General features: G+C 42.6%; 1 protein-coding gene across 2 annotated transcripts in view; it reads left to right on the plus strand.

Moving 5' to 3' along the window:
* The window catches only part of PLAAT3 (phospholipase A and acyltransferase 3), a 43,551-nt gene extending 21,001 nt beyond the window's left edge, over positions 1-22,550 (plus strand). For both annotated transcript variants that reach the window (XM_046643886.1, XM_046643887.1), the window contains exon 5: positions 20,459-22,550. In XM_046643886.1, the coding sequence (XP_046499842.1) occupies positions 20,459-20,560 (102 nt within the window). In that variant the 3' untranslated portion in view covers positions 20,561-22,550. The remainder of the gene's footprint in view (positions 1-20,458) is intronic.
* Positions 22,551-22,768: the final 218 nt, after the last annotated feature.

A 22,768-nucleotide genomic window follows, 5' to 3' on the forward strand; every position in this document is an offset into this window, starting at 1 on the left:
CCACTGGCCTCTCTGGGCCGCAGTGATGTGATGGCGAGTCATTCACCAGCACCACCTCCAAGAATCACTCCCAGCTTTCCTCTTTTGCTGATAACCAGCTGTTTACGACACTCACCCCCATGTTGGTTACCTAGTCATCTCTGTGATGAGCTATGCGATCTTTTCCAGTGGGCATTCTCTTATTTTTTTCCTTCAGTCAGTTGTGTTATTATTGTTGTCTCCCTCTATGTATATATATGAATGTGAAAGGTGATTAACATAAAAGTGTTTATGTTAAGGAGTAGCAAGTTTACATCTAGCTAGATAAGGAAAGGGCAATATTGCCAACGTTTGGTGAAGACTCCGAGAGCTTCTGAGTCAGTCTGGCTTCAACTTCCCTGAGAGTTCCTAAGAGCCTCCTTTGGGGAAGCCAGTGGGCAGGGCCAGGAGAAGAACCTCATTAGTACCTCCGCTTGAAAAGGTGATGCAACCAAAGAAGGAATCTGGAGGACGATGCCACTCAACACATCTATCTCTTGGGGATAATGGCCTTCAAAACATTTGTCTTGAGTCGCACCTGGCGATGCACAGCTGCCATCCTGGTATCTCTCTTTAACAGCACCCCAGAGATCCCCTTCAGTTCTCTCTCCTATTAATGCTTTTATCTTCTGTAGCTCTCATCTTTCTCTTTCCTGGTTTACTCCCTTGTTTTGGTGGAATACATCCTCTAATAGCTTACTGAGAAAGGATGCATTTTAAAAAGACCTTGCCTGCCTGAAAATGTCTTCATTTCCCCCTCATATTTTGATTGATAGTTTGGCTGGATATAGAATTCTAGGCGGAAAATAACTTTTTTTCAAAATTTTGAAGGCATCACTCCATTGTTGTCTAGCTTATGCTATTATTGTCGAGAAGTCTGAAAGCGTTCTGACCTTTGACCCTCTGTATGTGACCTGTTTTTCCTTTCCAGAAGCTTGTAGAATCTTCTCTTTATCCTCAGTGTTCTGAAATATCACTGTGATAGACCTTGTGTGGATCTGTTTTCATGTGTTGTGCTGGGCACTTGATGGCTCCTTTCAATCTGGACACCCCATTCCTTCAGTTCTGGGAAATTCTATTTTCTCTTCTCTCATTCTGGAACTCCTATTATTTGGATGTTGGACCCCTAAGACTGCTCCTCTGATTTTCTTTTCTTTTCCTTTCTTTTTTTTTTTGAGGAAGATTAGCCCAGAGCTAACTGCTGCCAATCCTCTTCTTTTTGCTGAGGAAGACTGGCCCTGAGCTAACATCCGTGCCCATCTTCCTCTACTTTATATGTGGGATGCCTACCACAGCATGGTGTGCCAAGCAGTGCCATGTCTGCACCTGGGATCTGAACTGGTGAACCCGGGGCCACCAAAGTGGAATGTGCACACTTAACTGCTGTGCCACCGGGCCGGCCCCTCCTCTGATTTTCTTATTGTCTCTCGCCTGTTTTCTATTTAATTATCTTTTTAAATTGGAAAACTAACATTTATTGATAGACTTAGGTATAATAGAAGTTCTTTTTTAAAAAAAGTAGCAGTGACAATATCAGCGTAAAAAAGAGAAACTTATGCTAAATAAATCTGATTTCATCATTGGTGATATTGCTGCAAAATTGAGATCCTCTCTCATGCATGGCTTCTACTTCAGGTAAATTTCCATACTCCTATGCAGCAGTAAACTCCACATAAAGATTTATGCTACAGGGGCTGGCCCAGTGGCATAGTGGTTAAGTTTGCGCACTCTGCTTTGGCGGCCTGGGTTCGTGGGTTCATATGCAGGGTGCGGACCTAGCACTGCTCTTCAGGCCATGCTATGGCAGCATCCCACATGAAATAGAGGAAGATTGGCACAGATGTTAGCTCAGTGACAGTCTTCCTCAAGCAAAAAAAAGAGGAAGATTGGCAACAATGGATGCTAGCTCAGGGCCAATCTTCCTCACCAAAAAAAAAAAAAAAAAAGGATTATGCTGCAAACTTGTGAAGCCATAAAATACCCTATGAAATTCAAGGTGCTGCATTAGGAAGATTTGATAGATTTATAAGATATCTCCTAATCATTTCATTTTTAGTTATTCTTTAGTGATTATTAATCACTAAACTAAACTAAGCAGATGAAAGAACAGGTTCACAAGTTTATGTAAGTAGAATATTTTGTATCAATGCAAAATTGTCGCATAATTTAGTAAAATACGTATGTCACCAGGCATGAATAATATTTAGAGTAATTAAGTGCAATTCCAAGTCTTGAGATAGTGAAATAACTAAAAAATATTTTCTATCATTTACTCTTTTGATAAACAATAATTCAACTCTTCTTGCAAAATGAAACAATACAAATTGGACGCATCACACGTTTCTTCCTATGGCGTTAGCCCTGTGCACCTACCCGTCCACCCAAAAGTGGCAGAACGATGGCAACACAACAACAATAAAACAGCATAAACAATTCTTCTGGACCCCACCACAGAAAAGGAGACCAGAATCGACTACAAAATGAACAGAGGTGCCATCTTCCAAAGATTTCCTCTTTCATTTCTTGGCCTACGATGAGAGTTCCTCAACCTCAGTGCTATTGACATTTGGGGCCATTGACAGTGAAGATAATTCCTCATTGTTGTGACCTGCCCTGTGCCCTGCAGGGGCTTGAGCAGTGTCTCTGGTCTCTACCCACTGCGTGCCAGCAGCACTCCCTCCCTGATCCCCAGGTGTAAGAACCAAAAATGTCTGTAGATGTTGGCTCAGTTCCCTCAGGGGGCAAAGCTGTGCCAGTTGAGAACTACTGGCTCCGTGAGTAATGATCACAATACACGGGGTGGCCACATTAAAATGTAACTTCCACCCACGTCCCATCTCACTGGAGACGGTGGAGTTAGTAGCTACAGGAAAACGTCCAGCAGTGGTTTCCTTTGTAAGTGCTGTCGAAGCAGCCCTTCTCCTTTCCATTTAACTCATGAACGCATTTTGGTCTTTAAGAATCTGGTCCGTCATTTGTTGTTGCTTTGGGCTCTTTGAAGCAGACTAGGTTTCCTTTAACTGAAGTTTGTGACTCCTCTAACCTCCTGGTCAGAAAGGCAAGTGACGGATTGAAACTGTAGTTTAAAATGTAGTTTGTGCTTTGCATGCATAAGAATGTTTAAAATAGATTCTCCTGCCTGACACCTACTTAAAAATACTCAGGCTTCAAAAAGGTATATTTAGTAAGCTTTCGTAAATAAGCTTCCATATTTAATACTACTTAAAAAAAAAGCAACTAGGAGCGACATTCTTACTTAAGTCTGTTCAGTGTCAGATAAAATATTTAGATAAATGGAAATCAAAGATGTGGCCAATGGCAGTATGTATATTACATAAATCTGGATAAATTGCAGGGTATTATTTTTAAATTACTATAAACAAAGCAAATTGCTATACAAATATTTTGTAACCATTTTTATTTTTTAACCTCTCATAGTCTAAATTCAATTGCCTTCAGAATGACACTGTTCTTCTCATTTTCTCTTTTATCCACTTAGAACATTGCTGAAAGTGAAGAAAACACAGAATTTGTTTTTTCCCCAGAAACAGTTCAGGCTTCACTAAATAGGGGCTTCACTCAGAGGAGCTGTCTAGCATTAACAGCTAATTGTCTGCAGTCTGATAGAATTCCAGTTTGCCTGCTTTAAAAAATGGCAGATTTCTTAGCATTTCTAATGAGGGACTTTTTCTCTTTCATAATATTCTGATTTAAGACCTGTGATGCACACCATGTCGCCCATTTTCAAGATCAGAACTGTAATTTCAGCCCCGTGGGTGGGCTGGACCCATCAGCCTTTTAACAAGAAAATCATCAATGGCGCCTGAAGGTAGCGCTGATTCTTAGGCAGATTCTTTCCTTGTAAAATTTGCACCATCAGGACTAACTAGGTACCACTTTCTTGTATTTAATTATACTCTTTGACTCTGTACAAAGCATGACCGTAAACAATGAGGTTATTGTTGCTTTCCTGGACAGACTATTCTTTGTACGAACCAGCTGCATCAGCATTTGTTCTCACCCTATGAGGTTCTGTAACTCGGGGCATATTGTGCTTCCTCCATTATCGGCAAACCGTTTCTCCCGCCCTGACACATAGTATAGGAAGGAAAATGCTGGATACGAGTGGTTTTATGCAGGTTCCCTAGCAAGTTAGCCGAACAGAACCACAGCTGCCACAGAGTCATGCCTAATCACCTTTAAGAGGAAGGTCTGAAGACTGACCGGCAATGGAACCTCAGGTCCAGTAGCTTCATCCGAACTTTTGTCATCGTGCTGTCAACTAAAAAAGCAAATTTGCCTGTTGTTTTATCTCAAAATGGGTGTATTTGGGGATAGCCAAAAGAATTGCAAAGCAGGATGTGCGTGCTGTGGCAAACCGCCGGCAAATCCAGAAGAGAAAGGAGGGGAGCTGCCTTTACAGAGAAAAAGGGGGAGTGGGAGGGGCTGTGCTAAAGGAAAGTCCATTGGGGGAAAGGAACAGTTCAGGGCGGCAACAGCTTCTCATTGGCTGAGCTGTGGTGTTTGTTTCTCATTGGCTGAGCTGTTGCCCCGAGAGGAGAGAAATATTCCTTCAGTAGTCAAGTAGTTTTACTTCCTGTCCATCTTTTCCTGTTTGGTGTAATTGATGATGTGTGACAGGGCATGAGAGCTCCCCCTACTGGCCTTCCCAACTCCGGTTTCGTTCAAGTTTCTTTTTATTACTTTCCATGCATTCTGGCTGCTGAGAACGTCCGTTCTGTGTACCTTGTGATGTTAGTCACACTGGTGCATTTCCCGCCGTTTCACACATCTATGCGGGACATATTTGTGGCCCAGATAAGCATGGGCAGTGCCAATATATATACACATATATATACCAGGGAAGACCTCCACATTGGTCACATAGGAGTTTTAGCAGCCACAACATACACAATCCAGGCAAGCTCTGTGCTTAGAGAATCAAGGGCAGCATCATGTAAGGATGTGGGTTTTGGGTACCAAGTCCACATTTTCATCCTTTTTTTTTTTTTCTCTTTTACAGGGGCATTTAATTCATTCACAGTTATTTTGATTATTGATATATTTGGATTTATTCTTGCCATTTTATTTATTTTCTTTATGAGATCTTTCTTTTAAAATTCTCCTTATTGGCTTTGATTTCCTACATTGTTTTTATTCTCCTAAGCTGCCCTTAAAATTTTTAGTATTAAACTTTTTTATTTTATAAAAATCTTGAGCTAATTGGTACATAAACCTTCCCCCAAAACAAGACAAGAATTTTGCAATTCCAACTTTCCTGCCTAGTTCTAACTCTTTTTTTTTTTTTTAGATTTTTTTTATTAAGGTTATGAAAGTTAACATCCTTGTGAAATTACAGTTGTACATCATTATTAGTCATGTTGTAGGTACACCACTTCACTCCTAGTGCCCTCCCCCACCCCCCTTTCCCCTGGCAACCACCGATCAGTTCTCTTTGTCCATATGTTAACTACCACCTATGAGTGGAGTCATACAGAGTTTGTCTTTCTCTGTCTGGCTTATTTCACTCAACATAATACCCTCAAGGTCTATCCATGTTGTGAATGGGACAACTTTGTCCTTTTTTATGGCTGAGTAGTATTCCATTGTATATATATATATACACCACATCTTCTTTATCCAATCATCAGTTGCTGGGCACTTAGGTTGGTTCCACGTCTTGGCTATTGTGAATAATGCTGCGATGAACATAGGGGTGCATGGAACTTTTGGAATTGCTGATTTCAGGTTCTTGGGATAGATACCCAGTAGTGGGATGGCTGGGTCATAACGTATTTCTATTCTTAACTTTTTGAGGAATCTCCATGCTGTTTTCCATAGTGGCTGCACCAGTTTGCATTCCCACCAACACTGTATGAGGGTTCCCTTTTCTCCACAGCCTCTCCAACATTTGTCACTCTTGGTTTTGGATATTTTTGCCATTCTAACAGGTGTAAGGTGATATCTTAGTGTAGTTTTGATTTGCATTTCCCTGATGATTAGTGATGATGAGCATCTTTTCATGTGTCTATTGGCCATCCGTATATCTTCTTTGGAGAAATGTCTGTTCATGTCCCCTGCCCATTTTCTAATTGGGTTGTTTGATTTTTTATTGTTGAGTTGTGTGAGTTCTTTGTATAGTATGGAGATTAACCCTTTGTTGGATAAATAACTTGTGAATATTTTTTCCCAATTAGTGGGCTGTTTTTTTGTTTCAATCCTGTTTTCTCTTGCCTTGAAGAACTCTTTAGTCTGATGAAGTCCCATTTGTTTATTCTTTCTATTGTTTTCCTCGTCTGAGGAGTTATGGTGTCTGAAAAGATTCTTTTGAAACTGATGTCAAAGAGTGTACTGCCGATATTCTCTTCTAGAAGACTTATTGTTTCAGGCCTAATCTTTAGGTCTTTGATCCATTTTGAGTTTATTTTAGTAAATGGTGAAAAAGATTGGTTGATTTTCATTCTTTTACATGTGGCTGTCCACTTTTCCCAGCACCATTTGTTGAAGAGACTTTCTTTCCTCCATTGTAGGCCCTCAGCTCCTTTGTCAAAGATTAGCTGTCCAGAGATGCGTGGTTTTATTTCTGGGCTTTCAGTTCTGTTCCATTGATCTGTGCACCTGTTTTTGTACCAGTACCATGCTGTTTTGATTACTGTAGCTTTGTAGTATGTTTTGAAGTCAGGGATTGTGATGCCTCCAGCTTTGTTCTTCTTTCTCAGGATTGCTTTAGCAATTCGGGGTCTTTTGTTGCCCCATATGAATTTTAGGATTCTTTGTTCAATTTCTCTAAAGAATGACACTGGAATTCTGATTGGGATAGCGCTGAATCTGTAGATTGCTTTAGGTAGTATGGACATTTTAACTATGTTTATTCTTCCAATCCATGTGCATGGAATGTCTTTCCATCTCCTTATGTCGTCTTCGATTTCTTTCAAGAAGGTCTTGTAGTTTTCGTTGTATAGGTCTTTCACTTCCTTGGTTAAATTTATCCCAAAGTATTTTATTCTTGTTGTTGTGATCGTGAATGGGATTGAGTTCTTGAGATCTTTTTCTGTTAGTTCATTGTTAGCATATAGAAATGCTACTGATTTATGTATGTTGATTTTATACCCTGCAACTTTGCTGTAGTTGTTGATTGTTTCTAATAGTTTTTCTATGGATTCTTTGGGGGTTTCTATATATAAGATCATGTCGTCTGCAAACAGCGAGAGTTTTACTTCTTCGTTGCCTATTTGGATTCCTTTTATTTCTTTTTCCTGCCGAATTGCTCTGGCCCAAACCTCCAGTACTATGTTGAATAAGAGTGGTGAAAGTGGGCACCCTTGTCTTGTTCCTGTTCTGAGAGGGATGGGTTTCAGTTTTTGTCCGTTGAGTATGATGTTGGCTGTGGGTTTGTCATATATGACCTTTATTATGTTGAGGTACTTTCCTTCTATACCTATTTTATTGAGGGTTTTTTATCATAAATGGATGTTGGATCTTGTCAAATGCTTTCTCTGCATCTATTGACATGATCATGTGGTTTTTGTTTCTCATTTTGTTAATGTAGTGAATCACGTTGATTGACTTGCGGATGTTGAACCATCCCTGTGTCCCTGGTATAAATCCCACTTGATCATGGTGTATAATCTTTTTGATATATTGCTGTATTCGGTTTGCCAAAATTTTGTTGAGGATTTTTGCATCTATGTTCATCAGTGATATTGGCCTGTAGTTTTCCTTCTTTGTGTTGTCCTTGTCTCGTTTGGGGTTCAGGGTGATGTTGGCTTCATAGAATGTATTAGGGAGTGCTCCATCTTCCTCTATTTTCTGGAACAGTTTGAGAAGGATAGGTATTAAATCTTCTTTGAATGCTTGGTAGAATTCTCCAGAGAAGCCATCTGGTCCTGGACTCATTTTGGGGGAGGTTTTTGATTACTGTTTCTATTTCTTTACTTGTGCTTGGTCTATTCAGATTCTCTGTTTCTTCCTGATTCAGTTTGGGTAGGTTGCATGAGTCTAGGAATTTATCCATTTCTTCTAGGTTGTTCAATTTGTTGGCATATAGTTTTTCATAGTATTGTCTTATGATCCTTTGTATTTCTTCGGTATCTGTTGTGATTTCTCCTCTCTCGTTTCTAATCTTATTTATTTGAGACTTCTCTCTTTTTTTTTTAGTGAGTCTGGCGAAGGGTTTGTCGATTTTGTTAATTTTTTCGAAGAACCAACTCTTTGTTTCATTGATCCTTTCTACTGTCTTTTTTATTTCAGTATCATTTATTTCTGCTCTAATTTTTATTATTTCCCTCCTTCTACTGACTTTGGGCTTTGTTTGTTCTCTTTTTCTAATTCTTTTAGGTGTCATTTGAGGTTGTTTATGTAAGATTTTTCTTGCTTGTTGAGGTGAGCCTGTATTGCGATGAATTTCCCTCTTAGGACTGCCTTTGCTGCATCCCAATCATTTGGTACGGTGTGTTTTCATTTTCATTTGTCTCCAGATAATATTTGATTTCTTCTTTAATTTCTTCAATAATCCATTGTTTGTTCAGTAGCGTGTTGTTTAGTCTCCACATTTTTGGCCCTTTCCCAGCTTTATTCTTGTAGTTGATTTCTAGTATCATAGCATTGTGATCAGAAAAGATGCTTGATATTATTTCAACCCTCTTGAACTTATTGATGCTTGCTTTGTTTCCCAAGATATGGTCTATCCTTGAGAATGTTCCATGCGCACTTGAGAAGAATGTGTAACCTGCTGTTTTTGGATGAAGTGTCCTATATATATCTGTTAGGTTCATCTGATCTAATTTTTCATTTAATTCTATAATTTCCATGTTGATTTTCTGTCTGGATGATCTGTCCATTGGTGTTAATGGAGTGTTGAGGTCCCCTACTATTATTGTATTGTCCTTTTAGTTTTGTTAATAGTTTCTGTATGACTTTTGGTGCTCCTGTGTTAGGTGCGTATATATTTATAAGTGTGATGTCATCTTGGTGGAGTGTCCCTTTTATCATTATATACTGCCCCTCTTTGTCTTTCTTTATCTGTTTTGCTTTGAAGTCTACCTTGTCTGATATTAGTATAGCGACACCTGCTTTCTTTTGTTCATTATTGGCTTGGAGTATTGTTCTCCATCCCTTCACTCTGAGTCTGTGTTTGTCTTTGGGGCTGAGGTGTGTTTCCTGGAGGCAGCATATTGTTGGATCTTCTTCTTTGATCCATCCTGCCACTCTGTGTCTTTTGATTGGAGAGTTCAATCCATTCACGTTTAGAGTGATTATTGAAATGTGGGGGCCTACTGTTGCCATTTTATCACTTGTTTTCTGGTTCTTTTGCATTTTGTCCTGATGGAGAGCTGTTACTTTGTGTTATTGTCCTTCTGCTTATCTCCTTTGTTCTGGATTTTGTCACCCCTTTCCTTTTTTTGATTTTTCATGACTGAGGTTCCTCCTGAGCATTTCTTGAAGAGGAGGTTTTGTGGCGATGAACTCCCTTAACTTTTGTTTATCTGGGAAAGTTTTTATTTCTCCATCGTATTTGAAGGATATTTTCGCTGGGTAGAGTATTCTTGGCTGCAGGTTTTTGTCCTTCAGAGTTTTGAATATTTCATTCCAATCTCTTCTAGCCTGTAAGGTCTCTCCTGAGAAATCTGCTGATAGCATTATGGGGTTTCCTTTGTAAGTTATTTTCTTCTGCCTGGCTGCCCTTAGTATTTTCTCTTTGTCGTTGACTTTTGCTAGTTTCACTACTATATGCCTTGGGGTTGGTCTTCTTGTGTTAATAAAGTTTGGAGATCTATTGGCTTCTGTCACATGAAGTTCCATCTCTCTTCCCAAGTTTGGAACGTTCTCAGCTATTATTTCTTTGAACAGGCCTTCTGCCCCCTTCTCCTTCTCTTCTCCCTCTGGTATACCTATAATCCTTATGTTGCATCTCCTAATTGAGTCGGATAATTCTCGGAGAGTTTCTTCATTTCTTTTTAGTCTTAGTTCTCTCTCCTCCTCTGCCTGCAGCATTTTTATATTCCTATCCTCCAAATTCCTAATTCTGTCCTCCATATTATCGACCCTACTGTTCAGGGAGTCCAGATTTTTCTTAATCTCCTCCATTGTGTTCTTCATCTCCAGTATTTCTAATTGGTTCTTCTTTATAGTGTCAAGCTCTTTTGACATAGCTCCTGAACTCATTGAGTTGTCTATCTGAATTCTCTTTTAACTCGTTGAATTTTTTAATAATGGCAGTTTTGAAATCATTGTCATTTAGGTTATAGATTTCATTGTCTTTGGGATTGTTTTCTGGGTGCTTATCATTTTCCTTCTGTTCTGGAGATTTAATATATTTTTTCATACTGCTTGATGGTGTGGATTTGTGCCTCCGCATAGAGATAGAGTTTAGTCGCTGCTTCCACTTGTTGCGACTGGTGTGTGTGTGGGGGCAGCTGTTTAGACTGCACCAACCAGGAACTCTGTCAGCTGTTACTGACTGGACCTGGACCCCTCCTCGTAGTCACAGTGGTCCTGTGGGGTCCCTCATCAGTTGTGGGGGCAATCGCAAGGAGGCCTCAGGCTGCTGGTGCCTACTGTTGCAGCCCACTTAGACGTGCTCCCTCCTTGTGGTCTGCAGTGGTGTTGTGGGCTTTCCCAGCAGCCAGGAGCAGGATCACCTATAATCGCTGCTTTGTCCCAAACAGAGCCCACAAGATCACACTTGTCCACTATAGGTCCCAGCAGAGCTATGGGTATCTTCTGCAGTCTGTTGTTAGCTCACCTGGCTGTGCTACTTTTGCCCCAGGGCCTTCCTGCCTTGCCATTGCCAGTCAGGACCTCTCCACTAGTGCTGTGCAGAGGCTTTCACTGAGGCTGCTGTGGGAACCTGGAGTTCCCCCCTGGGCTACGTAGCCGTTTCACCAGAGCTCCACTCTGCCCCACTCCACTCTCACGGGATCTCTGGGAGCCCCTTGCCTCATCTAGGACATGGCCAGAGTCCGTGGGCCTGGCGGTGGTTTGTAAGCTGCTGCCTTGTGGGGAATTCTGCTCTAGGGAGTTTCCTGGTGTTCTGGATGCTGGGCGGGGCCTCCCTGCCAATGGCGAGCAGAGGCCCTCCCTGCTGGGGGTGTGCGGGACCCTGGAGCGTTCCCCTGGGCCTCAGAGTCGGGTGTTGGAGCTCCACCCAGTCCCCAAGCATGTCTATGGGAAGTCCGGGCACCCCCTGTGCCAGAGACCGTGGGCCCAGCAGCAGCTGGTGGTCTGGTGCAGTGCCAGGGAATCTGCCCGCCGGGAGCCTCCCTTTGTTCTGGATTCTGGGCGGAGCCTCCCTGCTAATGGCAAGCAGAGGCTTTCCCTGCCGGGGGGGTGTGGGACCCCGGAGCCTCCCCCCGGGCCACAGAGCCGGGTGCTGGACCTCCAACTGTGTCCCCAAGCACATCCACGGGAAGTCCGGGCACCCCCTGCACTGACCTGTGCGCCGGAGGCTGTGGACCCAGCAGCAGCTTGCGGTCTGGTGCCGTGCCAGGGAATCCGCCTGCCGGGAGCTTCCCTTTGTTCTGTATTCTGGGCGGTGCCTCCCTGCTAATGGCGAGCGGAGGCCTTCCCTGCCAGTGGGTGCGGGACCCTGGGGATTCCCCCTGGGCTTAGATGTAATCGCGGGGGGCTTGAGTAGGGCTGTTGTCACCTGTTTCCACCATCGCTCTGCTGGTGAGTGCACACTCCTGCCCTTGGTGTGTGGCGATGCTAGGGGGGAGTCCGCTGGAAGAGAGCCTCCTGCAGGAACTAGGCTGACCGGGGGTCGGGGGTCAGGGGTTGGAGAGTTTTCACCTATTTCCACCTCCTCCCAGTGGGAAGTCTGTCTGCCTTCCGATGTATAGTAGCACGAGACTCTTAGGCATCTTGAGATGCTATCTGGATATCCTTAGGTTGGCTCCCGCCTGGCCAGCTGAGAAGCTCCGCTGCTCCCAAAGGTGGCTTTTTTCCTCTCTGGCTGGAGTTACTGCCTCTTCTGCTTTCGTCAGGACTGTCCCTTGTTGTGGGGGTTCTTTTTATCCAGTTTTCAGTTTTCAATCCAGGGTGATTCTTCCTAAAATTGTTGTAACCTGGTTGTGTTTGTGGGAGGAGGCGAGTTCAACGTCTGCTCACAGTGCCATCTTGATGAGAACTCCCCCACATTTTCATCCTTTTTGTTCCTGGGATTCAGTATACTGTCTTCATTGGACTTCTTGGCATAAAATGATGATTAAGAATCTTCTCCTTTGCTGCTCTTGACTCTACTTAAGTGCCTGGCTTGGTTTTAGGGTGAGATTTCCTGATCCATGTTCACAACACTCTTTCATGCCTTCAGTGGGAAAAAGTACAGTTTTGCTGATTTTGGCCATTGTGCTTTCATTGGGAATGGTTGCTATAAGCTGACAAGAGATTTTGCTCCTTCTTTGCATTGTCACAGGAGCTGATGCCCCCAGAGTTGGGTCCTGGAAAATGCTAGAAATAGGAAGAGGCTGAACTTTCTCACTGTTGCTTGATGATCTGGATCATTTCTATTCAGTTGTGTTACCTTCAGTGTTGCTGTTGTACCTGATAAAACATGAAGGGTTGAAATGGCGAATGTGAGGACATCATGGCTAAGAGACTGGGAAGGAAGCTGGTGAAAGGGCCGTGGGATACACTGGCCTTCCTGCTGGACTGTGAATAAGGCAACAGACCTCTGTGTTGGGAATGGTTTCCAAGCTTTGGAGTGCATCCTTCTTAAATTTATTGAGGTTTGCCTTGTTTCCCAATATATGGTCTATCCTTCAGAATGTTCCATGTGCACTTGAGAAGAATGTATATTCTACAGTTTTTGGATTGAGTGCTCTCTATATATCTATTAAGTTCAGCTGGTCTAATTTTTTGTTTAAGTCCACTATCTCCTTGTTGACTTTTTGTCTGGATGATCTGTCCATTGATGTTTGTGGGGTGTTGAGGTCCCCTACTAATACTGTGTTGTCATTGATATCTCCTTTTAGGTTTATTAATAGTTGCTTTTTGTATTTTGGTGCTCCTGTGTTGGGTGCATACAAGTTTATGTGTTATATCTTCTTGGTGGAGAGTCCCTTTTACCATTATATACTGCCCCTCTGTGTCTCTCTTTACCAGTTTTATCTTGAATTCTACTTTGCTGATATAAGTATGGCAACACCTGCTTTTTTTTGTTTGCCATTAGCTTGGAGTATTGTCTTCCATCCCTTCACTCTGAGCCTATGTTTATCTCTAGAGTTGAGATGTGTTTCCTGGAGGCAGCATGTTGTTGGGTCTTGTTCTTTAATCCATCCTGCCAATCCTTGTCTTTTGATTGGAGAATTCAATCTGTTTACATTTAGGGTGATTATTGAAATATGAGGGCATAATACTGCCATCTTATTGAATGTTTCCTGGTTCTTCTGCATTTCCTTTGTTTCTCACCCCGTGTATTTCGGACTACCAATTTGATTAAGTAGTTTTCTCCATTGGTTTTCTTCTTTTTCTCCTTGTTTATTGTAAATGTCTCCGTTCTAATTATTTGTTTAGTGGTTAGCCTTAGGTTCGTATAAAAAATCTTGTAGTTGAGATGGTCCATTTTCTGATAGCCTCTTATTTCCTTAGACTATAGTGATTCCATCCTTTTTCTCCTCCCCTTCTAAGTTATTTTTGTCATATCTTTTTCCATCTTGTGTTGTGAGTTTGTGGTTAAAAAGTTGAGATCATTTTTGTTTTGGTGTTTTCCTTTTCTTTATCCTTGATGTTAGAGTTCAGCATTTACTAACCTGAGCTCATAGAGAGCTGCCATTTTCGGATTATTGCCTACCTGTTCATCTCCTTGCTCAGGGCTTTGTAGCCCCTTTCCTATTTTTTTTTCTTTTTCAGGTATGATGGCCTTCTTGAGGATTTCTTATGGGGGGGTCTTGTGGCGATGAACTCCCTTAGCTTTTGTTTAACTGCAAAAGTTTTTATTTTTCCATCATATCTGAATGAGATTTTCACTGGATAGAGTGTTCTTGGCTGAAAGTTTTTGTCTTTCAAGATTCTGAATATATCATTCCACTCTCTCATAGCCTGTAAAGTTTCTGCTGAGAAATCTGCTGAAAGCCTACTAGGGGTTCCTTTGTAGGTTATTTTCTTCTGCCTTGCTGCCTGTAGTATATTTTCTTTATCCTTGATTTTTGCCAGCTTCACTACTATATGCCTTGGAGTGGGTCTTTTTACCTTGACAAAGTTAGGAGATCTGGAGGCCTCTTTCACATGGATTTCCAGCTCACTACCCAGGTTTGGGAACTTCTCAGCTATTATTTCTTTGAACAAGCTTTCTGCTCCATTTTCCTTCTTTCCCCCTCTGGAATACCTATAATCCTTATGTTGCATTTCCTGATTGAGTCAGATATTTCTGAGAGCTTCTTCATTTCTTTTTAGTCTCGGTTCTCTCTTCTCCTCCCTCTGAAGCATTCTTATAGTACTATTCTCTAACTGGCTGATTCTCGCCTCTATATTGTCAGCTCTGTTGTTTAGAGAATCCAGATTTTTCTTTATTTTATCCATTGTGGTTTTCATCTCCAACAATTCTGATTGGTTCTTCTTTATGGTTTCAATCTCCTTTATGAAGAAGCTCCTGAATTTGTTAATTTGTCTTTCTGTGTTCTCTTGTAACTCACTGAGTTTTGTTTTGTTTTTTTTTTTATGATAGCTGTTTTGAGTTCTTTGTTGGTTTGGTTATGAATTTCTGTTTCTTCTGGGTTGGTTTCTGGGTACCTGTCACTTTCCTTCTGGTCTGGAGCTTTAATATACCTACTCACACTGCTTGATGGAGTCGATCTTTGTTTCCTCATCAGGTCGCAGCTGCCACATACTGCCACAGGATGGGCATCAGGTGCTGTGTATTCTGGGCCCAGCATGAGCAGGGGCTCCCCAGCTCCAGCCACTGACTGCTTTTCTCTCTGAGTGACTGACTGATGGCAGATCTGAAGCACTGGGCAGGGGGAAGAGTACTCTCCTTCCCCAGTGCTGCTCCCAGCCCCTGCTTGTCTCTCTGTATGGAAAGGCCTGTGCACTTTCCCTTTCTCTGCTGCCACTGCCACACTCTCCATGCTGTGCTCTGGATGATTCTGGGGCTGGAGTACTGGGCGGGGGTCGGGGTGCCTCTTGGCTGTGCCCTATCCCCTCCATGGCTGCCACTCTCCGCATTGTGCTCTGGATGGCTCTGGGGCTGCACACTTTTCCTGCTGCCACCACCAAGCACTCTACTCCTTGCTCTGGGTGAACCAGGGGCTGGAGTGCCTACACCCTTTCCCTGCCACCACTACCATGCTCACCACACTGTGCTCCAGACGATTCTGGGCCTAGAGTACTTGGCAGAGACAGGGCACCCTTCTCACCTGTGTACTTCCCACCACCGGGGCTGGCTCTCTCCACAGAGCTCCTCCGCATCAGCTTCCACTTCCTCTGGAGGACCCAGCCCCACCACCACCTTCAGGCGTATGGCTGCGTGGGTCTCCCAGACGTCTTTTGTGACGTGTATATGCCCTCTGCTGGTGTATGAATGTCCTTTTGGTTGTATCTTAGAGGGGAGAGTCCAGGGGAAGAGCTTGCTCTGCTGTTATGCTGACGTCACTCCTGGAGTGCATCCTTAACGCTCATTAACAGAGGCTCCTTATCTGCACTGAATCTGAACCTCTTAATTCCACTGGAGCTCAAGTCCATGGCTACCATGTTTTAGTCTGTCAGCAGACTGTAAGATAGGGCCTTGAGCTGTATGTGAATAGTGTTGTGAACATCAAATGGACTTGAATGCTGAGGTGAAAGAAGAGCTAGCTATACCAATGCTGACTACTGAAAGCTTATTAAAAGTGACAAATCTCTAAAATCTGAAACACCAGTAGGAATATTCAGTGCACTTTTAGGCACTTGAGATAAACCAGATTGAAGATCAGAGGTCAAAGGTAAAGGCAAATGTTTCAAATGAAGTGAAGGATAAGTCTGAGCTGTGTATCTGTGTGTGCATATCCTCTCAAAGCAATGGCCCGTCACTGGACAAAGCCAACATATCAGAATGGTAATCAGTTGCTTCTCTTATATCTGTGCCAGCATAGTTATCTGTGTAATATATTAGCAACATTTTCTTGTGACTAGTCGCTAAGATGCTTAATTGTTTGTCTTCCTAAAACTGCCTGTAATCTTTGCCTCGACTAAGGGATGGTTTCCTCCTCATCTCTTGCCTTTCCAGTTTTGTAGAAATGGTGTTGACGTTTGAAGTTAGCAGGTGCAATACGGTTTTGCATCAGGTTCCTGGGCTTACTGTGCATGTCTCTATTTCTTCATCTTTCGTTCTTCTTCCTGGAAAAGTTAGCAAAATTTAATTTTTAGTTTTTCAAAGTAATGCAGGCACAGAACTTGAAAAGACAACTAGTGCTCAAAGACTTATAACAAAACACGGAGTTCCCTGCCCCACCCCTCTTACTCCTCCCATCCTCCATCCCAAGAGGCAACCCCTCTTCTTTCTTTTAGTCAATTATTTTGGCACTTACCTATTTCTGAATTTTGAAACAATATGTGTATACTGCTGTCTTTTTTATTCAGAAATTTTGGATATGCTCTTTTGACCTCTTGTAATGGTAAGTGAGGGTTAAACTGTTTAATACCATAAGCCCCTCTCCCTCCCCCATTCTCTCAGTATAATTTCATATTATACATTTTTATTAAATTAATATCCAGTGTTTGTTTTATGCCTATGCAAATTTTACTCACAGTTGAGTGCTGTGGTGCATTGTGATAGTTTCCTTCCTTTTTTGGGAGGAGGGGGTTTCTTTTTTCTTGAAGATAATTATTACCTCCTTTCATTGCTTAGTTTTCCTTGTACCTCTTGTCAGTTCTTCCTACAGCATCCAATTAGCTCTCAGTGCAGTGTTCCACGAGGGAAATCCCATCAAGCAATCCATCAGTTCTAGCATGTTTTTCTTGGGTACATCCATCCTGGAGACAGCCATTCTGTTGTCTGTGCTGGTTGGTCCTTGGCTGACTGCATCCTTCACTCTAGGACATCCTCTGCTGTCATCCTTCAGATTTCCCCTGCCTTTCTCTTGGATTGGATTCCTTGGTTCCACAGTCTCTTCATTTCTTCTTTGTTTGCTCTTTCTCTTATTTAGGTAGACCATATCCCCCAGAAGGTGCTTTGGGTTAGAAAGAGAGTACATGGGAGAGGACAATGGTGATGACAGTCAACTGAACATGCCAGGCTCGAGTCCCACTGCTCTAATCTGGATTTGGTACTGTATGAGTTTCCTATGGCTGCTGTGACAAATTACTACAAACTTAGCGGCTTAAAACAACACAAATTTATTGTCTGATAGTTCTGGAGGTCAGGAGTCCGAAAATGGTCTTTCTGGGCTAAAATCAGGATGACACTGGGGCTGTGTTTCTGGAGGCTCCTGGGGAGAATCTGTTTTCTAGCCTTTGTCAGCTTCTTGAGGCTGCCCCACAAACCTTGGCTTGTGGCCCCTTTCCATCTTCAAAGTCAGAATGGCTGGCTGAGTCTTTCTCACATTGCATCACTATGACGCGACTCTTCTACCTCCCTCTTTCATCTTTTAAGGAACTTTGTGATTACATTGGGCACCCCTGGATAATCTCCCTATTTTAAGGTAAATTGATTAGCAAGTTTAATTCCATCTGCATCCTTAGTTCCCCCTTACCACATAGCATAATATACTTACGGGTTCCTGGAATTAGGACATGGACATCTTTAGGGGGCTATTATTCCACCTACTAGTTACTCTGTACACTTGGTACAAAGTTGTTGTCCTGGGATCTCCCCTCACCATCACTCTAGGGTAATTCCCATCTATTCTGTCCTGCACTGGAGCACCATCTTCTGTATTTCTTCTTCTTTTTCTTTTCTTTTTTTTTTTTTGCTGGGAAAGATTCACCTTAAGCTAACATCTGTTGCCAATCTTCCTCTTCTTTTTCCTCTTTTTTCCTCCCAAAGCCCCAGTACATAGTTGCATATTCCAGTTGTAAGTCCTTCTAGTTCTTGTATGTGAGCCACCACCACAGCATGGCTGCTGACAGATGAGTGGTGTGGTTCCACGCCTGGGAACTGAACCCAGGCCGCCGAAGTGGAGCACACTGAACTTTAACCACTAGGCAATCAGGACTGGCTCTGTGTCTCTTCTTTCTGGGTTTGCTCCCTTGTTTAGGTAGAACCTCTTTTAGAAGCTTCCAGAAAAATGATGGATGGTAAATTTTTTGAGACTCTGATTTTTTTTACCCTCTGACTTGATTTGGTTGTTTGTCTGTGTATAGAATTCTAGGTTAGAAATCATTTTGCTTTAGAATTTTGGAGGCATGGTTGCATTGTCTTATTTCTTCCAGAATTGTTTTTGAGAAATCTGAGGCAATCCTGATTCTTGCTCTTTTCTCTATTTCCTGTTTTACTCCTCTGCTCTGCCAGTTGTAATATCTTTTCTTTACCCAGTGTTCTAAAATTTCACAATAACATGCCTTGGTATAGGTCTGCTTTTATCCACTAAGGTGGGCCTTGGAGCACCATTTCAATCTGAAAACATACATCCTTTGGTCTTAGTAAATTTTCATGAATTATTTCACTCTTGAGTCCCCTTGTCTGTGTTTCTGTTATTATCTCTTTCTAGAATGGCTATTATTCAGATGCCAGACTGTCTGGGTTGATTATATATGTAGTTTATATTTTTTTGGCTATTTTTAATATTTGGCTTCTGTTTTCTATATCTTTATCTTTTAGCTATTCCTTCGGAGAGATTTCCTCAACTTTATCTTTCAACTTTTCTTTTGAGGTTATCATTTCTATCATATTTTTATTTTCTAAGAACTGTTTTGGTTCTCTCAACATTCTTTTTGTTTTTTAAAGGAAGATTAGCCCTGAGATAACATCCATGCCCATCTTCCTCTACTTTATATGTGGGATGCCGCCACAGCATGGCTTGACAAGCGGTGTGTAGATCCATGCCCAGATCTGAACCAGTGAACCCTGGGCTGCCAAAGTGGAGCACATGAACTTAACTGCTGTGCCATTGGGCCAGCCCCTCTATTGTTCTTTATAGCATCTTATTTATTGGATGCAATATATTTTCTTATTCTCTAGTGATAGTTTTAAAAGACATTTTCTTTTCTATATATGGTTTCTGTTTCTCCAAGTGGCCTTTTTCCTGCTTGTTTTGCTTTCTGTCTTCTATTCGGGAGGTCTTCCTCAGATGTCTGGTACCTTGGTTGTGTGCTCAGGATTAAGGGCTTGCTACTGAATGGAAGCTCTGCCTGAGCTGGGAGGGGGCAGTGGCTTGTTGACTTTGAGTTTCACTTCCGGGTGAGCTGGGTGGGCTCTTTGTTTGGGAATCCTCAGTATGGGTAACTTTTGTCGTTTCCATGTGGGTTGGTCAGATTCCCCAGAAAAGCTTTCCTGTCTCTTGTGTGGAGGGTAAGGTTGTGGGAGCAGAGATGGGTAGGAGGGCAAGAGTCTCACATTTGCATGTTTATTGTCTCTCAGTCTCTTGTTTGTGATGATACTCACATCCTCACATGTGCTTCTAGATTTCCAGGCCCCCAAATGTTCTGTTGTCCCTTCTCAAGTGAATAAACTTTCAGACTCCTGTTGTGGTGGTGGTGGGGCGGGGGCGGTCCAGGGACCTAGCTAAAGCTCTCTCTTTTTCTCTCCTACTTCCAGAGGTGCCAACAGGTGATCTTTTTCAAGGATTCTGTTGTATAATTAGGATTGGTCCTCAGCTTCTCCCACTGCTGCCTTAGAATTTAGTGTTCTCTGGGTCCTGGTGGATTATGCCCTAAACAAATAGCTTACTTTATTTTTAGTTGGGTTTCAAGAAAGAGTGAAATTTGACATGTTCAATTTTTACCTTGAAACTTACTTTAAGTTTGCAGCACTTTTTTTTCTAGTACAAGCAATACAAGTCAGCTATCCTAATAATTTAAAGTATAACAGCACTACTATTCATAGCTGAGTCATTTATTTAAGAATACGTAAAGAGTACCCCTGAGCCTGGCAGGACTGGGTGCTGGGGGTACAGCGATTAATAAGAGAGTGAGGTCATAGTTTATTGAGTATTCGATAGCAGTTCCTTCTCGACTTCAAACTTGCTTCAAGTGCTCCCTGGTGGCCAGCTAGGATCTCAACCATCCTGGCTTTGTCTCCTTGTCCTTTCCACAGCCACGCTCTGGGGATTTATGTGCTGTAAATACCCACAGGGTGAATCAGATTTCCTTCTTCAGGCCCGTACACTCCTGGCCAGCTGGCTCCATCCCCAGATTCTTTCCCCATCCAGCCCTTTTCTCCTCATTTTACTGCCATTATTTGTTGACTCCTGAGTTTGTCAAGGAGGCCAAGAGGCATGTGAGGCTCCCTGAACTGAATGTTCTTGTTGCAAGTATGGCCTGTGCTCACATTCCTGACACGGAGTCTGATCTGCCCTCCTCTCTCTTGCAGGTCAGAGACGCCATCATGGCAGCTGGCATCGCAGGAGTGGGCCTGGCAGCTGTGGGCCTCATCGGAGTCTTGTTCTCAAGAAACAAGCGACAAAAGCAATAAGTTGAAGGGACTGTCCTGTCTGCAATGACTTTATATATTAAGGGGGGTGTCTTGTTTGGCTAGAAGCTTTGAGGTTTGGTTTGTGGATTTCATTCTGTTTTATAATAAGGCTTATTTTCACAGAATAAAATAAAGCCCAAGAAGGCAAGATTTTACTGGAGGAAATGCAGCAAGAACTGCCTAGTGTGAAGTCTGTTGAGGGCACACGCTGGGCTCTGTTCCTGGTTGTGTCCTGGCTCTTTGATGATTTTCTCTCACTTTCTCTTTGCTGGCTGCATTCTTTACCTTGCAAGAAACAGAGACCAACTCCGGTTATCTCAAGTAATGGGGGTTTCTGGTTGTAAGGATACACTTGGGCGGCAAGATGGATAGACCTGACTGATGAAGAACAGGATCCACCAGATAGCCAGGACGCTTGGCCTGGATCTAGACCCAGGAGGGCTTCTAGGACTTGGCCGCTGGAGTCTGTAGATGTTCAGTGGCGTTCAAACCAAACCAAACCAAACCTGTGCCATAAGGAAACTCAGTATATGTTCTTGCCAATTTTGTTAAAACTCCTTATCTCCCTCTGCTCCCTCCATCTTTTCTCTGCCCTGTTGCTTCCACCTTCAGTGGTCCTGCTTCCTTACCACTTGAGCTTGTGCCCCGTCCCCGTCTCTGATCCCACACCCCCTCCCTGCGGCTTTTCTTCCTGCATCAGCTCAGCACCGTCTCTCCCCGCTACCTGCTTGGCGCTCCCAGTTCAAGTTCCCGAGAGAGCATTTGATTGGCTCAGCTCACCATATCCTAGCTCAGCCTACCCATTGGCTGCCGTTGGGTCAGGTGACTCTACTAGGCCAATCAACTCAGCTCAATGGGGCGGGGTCCCATGGTACAAAGTTGCCTCCGCCCTTATTTGGTGAAGGTGCGGCAGGCCTCGTGACTGATGTCTCCAGGGTGGACTGCTGCGGGAGGGGCTGGTGAGAAGGCGTGAACTCTGACCATCTGTGGCTGGGGCCCTGGGGTCTACTCTTGCTGCTCGCTGGGCTTGGCAGATGTTCAGAGTGACAGTTCTCTGAAAGGGGCTTTTGTGGGTTCTTCAGAAATGCTCTCCTGGGGCCAGCTGTCCTTCAGTCCACAGGGCAAGGCTTCTCTAACTGGTTGCGAATGTTTCCTTTGTCAGCCCTGGTTGTCTGGGGGACCATCTGTCTACTGGAATCCCGGAAGGGATTTACAAATGGCTCCCAGCCAGCTCCTTCCTGCTTGGCTCAAATCTGGTCCAGGATAAACATGTGCCTAGGCTATGCCCCAGTCTTGGTATAAGAGTAGTTTTCTCCAGTGCCCTTTCCTTTCTTTTTGCCTCAGTTGTTGATGGAACATTTTGTGCCAGTTCTCAGGCTCCCCAAACCCAAGGGACACCGGCCAAGCCCAAAGGGTAGGTTTCTTGGAGCCCTCTCTCACATGGCATAAAGTGACCGGGATACACAGAGTGCAAAGCTCCAAACTAATTATGGAGAAAAAAGCAAGGAGGAAAAATAAACACAAGGAGGCAAAGCAAAAACACCCACTTCAATTAAAAAAAAAAAAAGAAAAATTACATAAAAAAGTGGGATGTGTAGAAATAACCACATAATGTGGAAGAACTAATTCCAGATATATTGTTAATCATCATCAATATAAATAGACGAAACTTGCCAAATAAAAGACAACCAGCACACTGGATTAGAACACTAATTCAGGGAGAACAATTCACAGCAGATACACTTAAAATATATGGACACAAAGATGGAAATTAAAAGGATGAACTTTTTACATGACAGCTAGTCTGTTATGATAAAAAAGTTAATGCTATCAAGGAGAAAAATTGAGCGTGCATGAGAACTGTCCTGAATTGAAAGACGTTGGAGACAAAAACAACTAAATGTGAAAAACAATTATAAAAGCAATTTGGGGTAATTGGGGGAATCTGAGTACTAACTGGGTATTAAAGAAGATTAAGGAATTATTAATTTTATTAAGTGTGATAATAGTATTAGTCTTATGTAAACTCATGGCCTAATTAAAAAAAAAAGATGAAGATAAAGCAAATGTGGTAAAACAATAAGTTTTTAATGTAGGCAGTAGGTGTGTGGGTGGTCATCATACTAGTCTTTATAGTACTTTCTCTGTGTTAAAAAAGCTACTTAGTAAACATCTTTAAAATATCTGAAATTTGAACTTGACGGTTTC

Source organism: Equus quagga, chromosome 17 (assembly GCF_021613505.1).
Source record: "Equus quagga isolate Etosha38 chromosome 17, UCLA_HA_Equagga_1.0, whole genome shotgun sequence".
NCBI classification, from domain to species: Eukaryota; Metazoa; Chordata; class Mammalia; order Perissodactyla; family Equidae; genus Equus; species Equus quagga.